This window comes from Ursus americanus, chromosome 21, assembly GCF_024610735.1.
Source record: "Ursus americanus isolate L20-20 chromosome 21, mUrsAme1.1.p, whole genome shotgun sequence".
NCBI lineage: Eukaryota > Metazoa > Chordata > Mammalia > Carnivora > Ursidae > Ursus > Ursus americanus.
Window position 1 is genome coordinate 224,748 of NC_142147.1, and position 9,650 is coordinate 234,397.

At 56.8% G+C, this 9,650-nt stretch overlaps 1 protein-coding gene across 1 annotated transcript in view; it reads right to left on the bottom strand.

Moving 5' to 3' along the window:
• SPIRE2 (spire type actin nucleation factor 2) overlaps positions 1-9,368 on the bottom strand; it is a 33,139-nt gene extending 23,771 nt beyond the window's left edge. Inside the window, exon 1 of the mRNA XM_045772647.2 lies at positions 9,029-9,368. Within this exon, the coding sequence (XP_045628603.1) occupies positions 9,029-9,299 (271 nt within the window). The 5' untranslated portion in view covers positions 9,300-9,368. The remainder of the gene's footprint in view (positions 1-9,028) is intronic.
• Positions 9,369-9,650: the final 282 nt, after the last annotated feature.

The window sequence follows — 9,650 nt, forward strand, 5'->3', positions numbered from 1 at the left end:
GTCCCTATGTCCCCTTGTTTGCCAGGGTGGTCACAGAGCATCGTGCAAACTACCTTCTGCTTATTTGAAAAACTGTCTTGGAGGGAAGACAGAGAGACCCAGACAGAAGCAGATGGAGGCAGCTGGGGCAGAAGTGTTCTCACCAGGGCCATCAAGGTCACACTGAGGTGGGGTAGCAACCAGGACACTCAGTCTCCGGGACGCTGCCCCTCCACGGGCGGCCTTCTCTCTCCCTGCAAAGAGCACCCTCACCAAGATGTACTGGGAAAGAGAAGCTGATGTGATGTCTCATGTGTGACGTAACCAATGAGGAGAAACCAAGATGCTAGGAAGTTTCCTTGGAAAGACTCCTGTGTCACAGCAGTACAAGATGAAAGATGATCTGGAGGAGAGAAGTCTGTGAGGACTTTGCAGGCTGGAGCTCCCAGGCAAGTGCTTCCCCTGCCCCGCAGGTCCAGGTCTGCAGGTGGAGTGGGTGGTAGGCGGAGAGCTGACAGCCTTGCCCCTCTGTGCCTGGGTGGGGAGCACAGGGAAGGAGGAGCGTAGTTCGGGCCAGATCCCTAGCTACCTGTGGTCATGACCTTAAGGGTCTTGCTTCTCTGACCTCCTTTCTTCACCCTCGGATGGAGATAATACCTGCCCCTAACCCACAGTGTTACCTCAAAGGACAAGTGAGGGAGCAGATGCAGACCCTTCTTAGAGCCCAGTATCCTGTGAGGGTGTGGACGCTGTGGTCACCATGATGATGGCAATGGAGCCACCAGGACCTCCCGACCAGACTCAGACCATGGGCATCCTGCCTGTGACTCTCTTTAGGCTTGCGGTCAGGACAGAGAATGGCCATGGAGGAGCCAAGGACTCCCCTCTTCAGCCCCCAGGAGACCGCACACATGCACTGGCTCTACTAGGCTCCCCCAGGTTCCTAATTACCAACAACGGATGCAAACCACAAAGGGTGGGGTCCTAGCTTGAGCCCTGGTGGCTCCTGCCTTTCTGCACATCAGGCTGAGTTCTCAAGAACACCCGTGTGGCTCAACAGCAGGGTGGACAGACCGAGGCCCTTGCAGGGCCCCCACTCAGTGCTGGCGGGAAATGGCAACAACCCCAAGGAAGACAACCTGCCATGTCTCTCAAAATGACACCGCTGCTTGCCTTGATTCAGCAGATGTGCCCACGTGGCATGACCCCTGAGACCACAAACAGCAGTGCCCTTCGTAACAGTGACCTGCTGGACACGCAAATACCCACTGAAGATATGTGGAGACATCCGCACAAGGGGGCACGGGGCAGCCCCTACGTGGGAGGGGGTGTCCTCTGTAATCAGACAGTCGGGGCTCCCCATTAAGGGGCGAGCACAGGCAGCCCCCCTGCACGCCGGCATATGCAGGAAACGGACACAGAGTGGGCAGGCTGGCAGGAGACTCTGTTTCCCTTTACACTTTCTGGATTTGGAACACATGCTGTGGCATCAAGAGATAACCTGCGGGCGGGCGAGCGAGCACGCGGCGTCCTCCCGCCCTCCCACAACCCGGGGCGCGCACAGACTCAGAAGTGACACCACCAGCGTGTCTGGCAGCCACTCGCTGACCTTCCCAAGCCCCCTGCCCGGCTCTTACAGAACGGGGATAGCCCATCACACCCTGACTGTACAGACACCAATGGGGCGCCCCCTGGCTCCAGCCGCCCAACAGGCGACACCGACCTCAGGGCTGTGAGTTCGAGCCCCATGTGGTAGGGTACAGATGACTTAAAAATAAATTCTTAAAAAAAAACACCCCAAAACGAACACCACGTAGCGTGTGGCACCTACTAAACGCTTCAGTAAATGCTGGCTTCGTTGTCAAGAGGCAATTTCAAAACTTAAATTAAGTAATGTCTTAGATGGAGCACCGGTCTCTAGACACGAGCTGGTGGCAAACCCGAGCTAAGAGGAACACGCCTGCTCACACCTGGGAAGTTGTGCGTTTGTTCAGCAAGCACAGAGCGCTGCAGGGCAGGGGCCCCTCGTGCTTCTGGCGCGTTCTTCCTCAGCTCACTTCCGCCTGTCTCCACGGGCTACGGCTGACATCAAGCCCCTTCTCCATCAACACACGTCACGCACAGGGTGTGGCTCCCCCCCCTGCAGCAAGAACGTAGCACCACCATGACTCCCTCAGTTCCAGGGGGGACCCAAGTCCAGGAAATAGGTGTTGGCCAGAGGACTCCCCACACTCCCAGCAATCACGCTGTTGACTTTCTACGTTCTCAGTAAGCCCTGCGAGGGAGAGGTCAGAGTTCCTCTGCTCCTTCGGCGCGTCCACACCCAGCGTCTGCCAGTGTGTCTGGGGACCACCACCCCCACTGACGTTCATAGCAGACAGGCGGCAGCCTTGAAAGGGGGCATTAACTTCTGAGGCACCCCTCCCCGCTGGGCTAAGGGTGGCTCCTTGAAGTGCCTGAGTACTTTTCGGGGCCCATGTCAAGCAGTCCCCACTGTTGGTCCACAGTGCAGCCGGAGAGGGGGAGGAACTTGCCCAAGGTCACCTGGCTGGGATCCAGTCCACCGCTAGCCTGGCTCTGAAGCCAACACCCAGACCATGAGTCGTCCCCTTCACTGACCATTCCAGTCATGTGAAGATGGAATGAGTCCTGGCCCCGGAGGGGTTTCCAACAGGAAGTGGGCGACCGCTCCTTAGGGTGTGGTGTAGGGAATCCACACACTGTGCCTGACGGTCAGAGTGGGTCCTGGAACCCCCAGCATCAGCATCATTGGGAACTTGTCAGAAGATTCTCAGGACCACCCAGGACCTGGGTAGCATCGGGCTCATGGGGGTGGGGGGACCCAGCAATCCAAGATTCTGTGCTCTACGTGCCCCCAGTGGACTCAAGGGTGAGAAGAGCCCCAGTAAAGCATTACATGCAGCTCTAGGTCCACAGTCGTCACCCTGATGCTGCTGATGGGTGGGGTTGGGAACAGCGTCCCTGCCACCTGTGTGACCAACGGCCCCACCTGCTCCAATCCCCAGGACCCGTGGACATGTTATGTGACATTGCAAGGGTACCTGGGGTAGCAGATGGAAGGGAAGCTGCTACGGAAAAGAGGTTATCCTGGCTTTCCACCCTCTCCTGCTGTCACAGAACACACATGTGTTGTCTCAGCAGGGAATTTGTGTCACTTGCTCACTGCAGCCGAGAAAACTCTCACACTCCGCTTGTTGTGCCTCGTCTCCTTGGGTAGACCAGACACTGACCACGCGGGGATTCCAGGCAGAGCTGAAGCCGAGGACAGGCGCCCGGGCTCTGCCCGGGCCGATCTGCGTCGTCACCACGTTGGCGCTTCCAGGCAGGCTCCCTCCTTGACGGGTCCTCACTGGAGGCCGAACTCCCTCTGAGGAGTCGAACAGGATCAGAGCGAAACCCTAACCCTTCCCGCAGCTGATACTCACTGGCATATTCACTGAAACTGCCACAACCCAGGACCAGACCAACCAGGGTCACGATGCTTCCTTTGTGGGAGCACTCGAGTACTTCTGGCCCCCACAGGTCACCCCCTGGTGCCCAATTAAAAAGACAGCAGAGAACCCCTTCTTTGTGAAGACCTCAGTGGTGGGGGCTGGGGTGGGGGTGACCAGGGCCCTGAACGTGGCAGGGCTATATCCTTCAAGAGCCAAGCTCAAGGGTACACGGGGACCCTGAGGATACCTTCTCGACAGTTGCAGCCTCTCCGGAAAGCACAGGGCAGAACCTGCAAACAGCCGGGTGGGTATTGGGCCAAAGCGGCCACACAGGCTAAGCTTAACCCGATCATGGGTGACGGCCACCTCCAGCCACCAGCACTCACACGGCTTGTTGGGGGATGCCTGCCTGTGAGATCATCTCTGCTCAGAGGTGAGAGGAAATCAGGAATGCCATCTACAGACACCCGGCCCACACAGTCACACCCACAGAGGCCAGGAACCTCACCGCAACCACTTGCCTCTGCCCCACCCAGGGTCACGGGAGTGTGTGGGTGTTTCCGGGCACAATGCTGCACATCCTGGGGAAACGTGCACGGGAACCCTGGCCGAGCATCCTCTGCGGAGCTCCCGCCTGCGCCTCGCGCTGCGGCCTCGAATTCTGTAAGGCCTCGCGCACCCCATGAATCTGGTGCTGCTTCCTAAGGCAGGTCTGGCTGAGGTGCATACAGGAGGAGACGACACCAAGCGCTCCCCCACGCCAGGTAGGTCCCTAGGCTTAACACGGTCTAGGGGGTAGGTGCTTCTATCCTCCCATTTCACAGAGCAGAGTCACAAGTCACTTCCCAAGGCCAGGCTGAGGGCAGCGGCAGGTCTGGAGCCCAGCCGCGTCCACACTTGCAGCCCTGCCCCCACCCCCACACGGGGTGACTGGATGCTTGCTTTGGGAACCTCAGTTTTCTCATCTGTGCAATGGGGATCCTAACAGTGTTGCAGGGCATAAACAGGGGTGGGCCCAGCCCTGCCCAGCACATTCCCCCAAGAGCCCAAAAACATCAGCTGCTGTCTCCCCGGACTGTGAAGACCCTTGGTGGCTTGGCTTCATCTCCACACTATGTCTTGACTTGGGGACCTTCACAGGGTGCAACAAAAAGCAAAAAGAGCCCCAGAACGCCAAGGATCCCTGAGTGACAGCAAGGATCGGTAGCACCAGCCACGCTGGGGAGGAGTCAAGCAGCCAGAAGAGGGGCACCCTGGTGGCTCAGTCGTTAAGCATCTGCCTTCTGCTAAGGTCAGCCCCACATCAGGCTCCCTGCTCTGCAAGGCTGCTTCTCCCTCTCCCTGTCTGCTGCTCTCCCTGCTATGCTCTCTATCAAACAATTAATAAAATATTTAAAAAAAAATACAGGCAGGCTAAAAAGACAGTCCCCAGTCACTCAGAAGGGGACTTCCCCATGAGGCCCACCAAGTCGAGCTTGAACAGCTGGAGCCCACAGGACTAGCAGGGCCTCCCAGAGCACCAGGGGCCCAGAGCCATTCCTGATAGCCATGGACCCTACCTCAGCTCTTGGGAGAGGACACGCCAGGCCAGCGCATGTGTGCAGTTTGTGTCTGCATGTGCGTGTCTGTGCACCTGTATGCATCCATGTCCGTGAGCGCGTGCCTGCGTGTGTCTGTGCACCTGTATGCATCTGTGTCCGTGAGCGTGTGTGTGTCTGCATCTGTGTCCGTGAGCGTGTGTGTGTCTGCATCTGTGCACCTGTATGCATCCATGTCCGTGAGCGCGTGTCTGCGTGTGTCTGTGCACCTGTATGCATCTGTGTCCGTGAGCGTGTGTGTGTCTGCATCTGTGCACCTGTATGCATCCATGTCCATGAGCGCGTGTCTGCGTGTGTCTGTGCACCTGTATGCATCTGTGTCCATGAGCGTCTACGTGTCTGTGCACCTGTATGCATCCGTGTCCGTGAGCGTGTGTGTGTCTGCATCTGTGCACCTGTATGCATCCATGTCTGTGAGCTTGTGTCTGCGTGTGTCTGTGCACCTGTATGCATCTGTGTCCGTGTCTGTGTGTGTGTTGTGTGTCTGTGCACACACACACTTCCTGGGCCTGGGGCTCTGTCCTGATACTCCCTCACCAGTCCTCATCCTTCCCCAGCCATGTGCTACCATCGTCACAGTCTACCGAGAAGGAATGGGCCACGAGTCCGATAACAAAGCCTGCTCCTGAGTGTTGCTGTTTCTCCAGCTACTGAGCTGAAGTGAAAAAGAATTCTGGGCCCCATGGAGCTCATGACACAGGATACCACCGCCCAATACAGGACAGACTATTCATCATTTCTGTGTTGGAAACTCAGGACTGAAAATGAGTTGAGTTGGGAAGGTCTCGAGTCTGTGCAGCGGTGGGCTGCTTGAAGAGCCTTACCCTGCAGACAGCTAGGTCCCTCACCATGGGGACAGCTGGCCTCTAAACTCCAGGCAGAAGCAGCAGCAGGAAGGGGCCAGAGGGGCAGGCGGGCCCGGTGGGCAGATCACATGAGGCACCCAACCTGGAGAGTAGGGCCTGTGAAAAGGTGTAGCATCAAAACTTACAAGAAAAAAGTCAGAAAAATAGGGCAGTGTATAAATTAGCAGAAGCAGGATGGGAAAGGTGGGAGGTGATGAGCTCACCCCCATCTCAGACACACCTTTGTCAAGACTCATGCCCAGCCTTTGCCTGTCCATGGGCTTTCTTGGTGGAGAGCCTGGTGCCTGGAGATATGTTCTATCCGCAGCTGTAGGCCAGAAAGGCATATGGTCTTTCCATTAAGGAGACAGCCAAACACTGCACTGGGGAGCAGTCATTCTCCTGGGGTGAACTGCCCAGGAGGGCATCAAATGGACAAATGCCACGGAAAGCATTCCAGGGTCACTGGGTCACTGACAGAGCTGCGTTTAGGGAATCAGCTTTGCCTCAGGGAACGGCTGGGCACAGGCATTCACTGTGATGGCTGATTGAATTTCTTGACTCAATTAAAAAAAAAAAGTAACTCTTTCCCCATCAAGAGGTTTTAATAATGACCTCTTAAAAATAACTTCACATATTAACACATTTTCTCCACTTAAAAAGGGGGGGGGGCTTCCAGCAGTTACAAAGTCTTCAGACTAAAGGTTAGGACTTCTTCCCCACTTAGCTGGAAGAAGGGAGAGGTACCACACCTTGTATGCTAGGATATTAATCATTCCCCCAAGCGTGGTTTAGTTTTGATTTCTTTAACGTTATTTTAATGCTAGATTTACCAGAACTTTATACTGAAGGCCCACGTGAGGCAATGTTAAATGATCCTGATTTTCTCAACTGCTATTCACAGCAAGACATAAACACATACCCTTCATAAATTCGCAACTCATTCAAGTCCCAGAGAAACGCTGGGTTAGCCACCGCCGTGGGACTAAAGTTTCAGCTGATTAGTGAAAGCTCAACAGGACTGAAGAGAAAGTTCAGGGCAATCTGTTTTTCTTAATCTTTATTTTTTTTAAGTAGGCTACATGCCCTGCATGGAACCCGAACGAGGAGCTTGAATTTGCGACCATGAGATTAAGACCTGAGCTGAGATCGAGTCACCTCACTGACTGAGCCATCCAGGCGCCCTATTTTTCTTAACTTTAAAGAGGCAGCAAGTCATAACCCTCATCCGCCTTTATGAGACATGTTTATGAACAGAAACCAAAGATCATATTGAATGGAAAATGGAATTGGGCTCCCTCGAGTCCTGGGCTAGTAAGTCCCCTAGAGTGGCCACATGTGAGCTTTAAACCCCAGCCTGGATTTCCAGTCAGGCTGTGGGCATGCAAGCAGGAGGAGGAGGAAGGAGGAGTCCAATCCCTGGGGACTAGAAAGAACCTGGTGACCACCAACATGAAGCATAGCCGTCAAGGTGCATTTTGGAGATTACCAGTAAGAAACACGGTTTGACTCCCCCGCGGTTAGAGAGATGCAGGGGCCCTTAGTTCTAACCAGCCATCACTCTATGCCTCGGTTTTCCCATCTTTAAAATCAAAGGGTCAGACCAGGCAGGCCCCTGCAGTCCTGTCCCACTCTGCAGTGCAAGGAGCCAGATCTTGGTTTATATTGTTATCTCCAGGGATGGGGATGGGCACAGGACGGAAAAGAGAGCTTCAGGAGAAAGGCTCTTTGTGAATATACACCATGTAGGCCCCCCAGGGGGAATACTCTCAGCCCCACCTGTGAAGACCAGACACACAGCAATCAAGAGTATGAGGCTGAATCCAAGTACTTTCTGTGTGACTCTGGGCAAGCCTGGGCCTCAGCTTAACCGAGTATAAAATGGGAATAATACCATTTGAATACCAATTCTTATTATTTTCACCTGTCAAATACGTTGGTGCTTTTTGCATGAAATACAGAAATGTGCAAATGTTTCGTAACAGAGTTACAGACAGAGCTAGGAGTTGGTCTCAGGCGTGAGAAGGACCCCGTGGAGAAATACAGTGATGGTCCCTGGGCGGGTTCAGCAGACCCCCCTGTCACCACAGCAGCGATGGCTTCCGTGCAGCTCTGTCCTGCTCCCCCCCTGTCCTCCATGAAGCTGGCCCATGAAGACCTCTGCAAACCCAAAGCTCTCACGGCTGGAGAAGGCCCAGCTCTCGGCCAGCACACATAGGGGCTTTGTGCTTCCCCGTAGGGTATCATATCAGCTTTTGGGTTAATACTGCCAAATGCCCCAGACTAGTACTCCAGTTCTCCAGGAAAGAAAATCACCTAAACTCACTATTTTGAGTAGACTTCAGTATCTTTCAAAGGATTATTTGTTCTTGTTCATGATTGGAAAACCAAGCAGGCTGTCCCCCAAATTTTACACATTCTCCTTACTATTAAACGCAGGCAACTGGTGAATTTGCGGGATTCCAAGGGAGACACAGCTCCCTCCTCTCACCCTCATTCCCACGGAAAAAAGCTTCAAGAGGACACTTGTTCCTTTCCCTCCTAAGGCATCTGCACTTACCAATAGGACAAGCATTCCACACCATGAATCACAAAAGACTGCGGGCTACACACCCGCCCAAAGTGGAAGGAACTAGCCCCAGGTGCGGAGAACTGGGGATAGGAGAGGCAGAATTGGGTCTACTGAAGGCACTCAGCCATCAAAAACCAAAATCGTTCTCTCCTGAGGAAAACATGCCCAACTGCAGGCAGCCAACTGACAGCAGCCTGCCCAGACGTTGAGAGGTGGATGGTCAGGGAAGGGTTCCGGGAAAGGGAGGGGGTGTCCTAGGGCGGGTGAGAAAGAGCCAGGGTGTGGAAGGGTTGCCGGTTTCAGGAAGGGAGGAGGGTGCAGAATGGGGACGCCAGGTCCAGCAAGGAAGGGAGGGTGCGGAAAGGGGGCTCCGGGTCCGGCGGAGGGAGGCTGCCGAAGCAGAGGACCGGGAAGGAGAGGAGGGAGGGGAGGGAGGGGAAGGAGAAGAGGGAGAGGACCGAAAGGAGGGAGGGGAGGGAGGGGAGGGAGAGGACGAAGAGAGGGTCGCAGCCATCCCCCTCCCCCACCCGGCGCCGCCCGCGCCCCCGGCCACACCCCCGCGCGCCCGCCGGCCCTCACCCGCGGCGCCCGGCTCCCGCCGCGCGCTGACCGAGCCGTCCCGGCGCAGGAGGATGTCCGCTGTGTCCCGGATGCGCCGCCCGGCGCCCGGCGCGCCCCGCAGCCCGCGGCAGCCCTGGAAGCACACGGCCCACGCCTGCTCCTCGTTGATGGGCTGCTCGTACGCCTTCAGCACCTCCTCCAGGGACAGCTCCCACGGCTCGGGCCGCCCCGCGCCCCCGGCCCGCTGCCCCGCGGCCGCGTCGCCGCTGGAGCTGCCGGCCCGGGCCATGGCCGCCCCATTATCGCCTCCTGCGCGCCCGGCCGGTTTCCATAACAGCCGCGCCTGGGCGGCCGACGCACCCGCCGAGCGCGGGGGGCGGGTCCCGCGCCGCGGGCCGCTGCTTTGTCATCCTCGGGCGGCCCCGCCCCGCAGAGCGGCGGCAGGTGAGGGCGGGGCCGGCGAAGGAGGGAAGGACCGAGGGACCGAGGGAGCCGGGGGCGCAGAGCTGGGTGGTGAGGGAAGCTGGGAGGGCGCGGGGCGGGCCAGGGGCCAGGGCCGGGCGGAGTGGGAGAGGTGCGGGTTAGTGGGGAGAAGGAGGCGGGGTGGGGGGCGCGGGGCGGGAGAGGAAGGGTGGGGAAG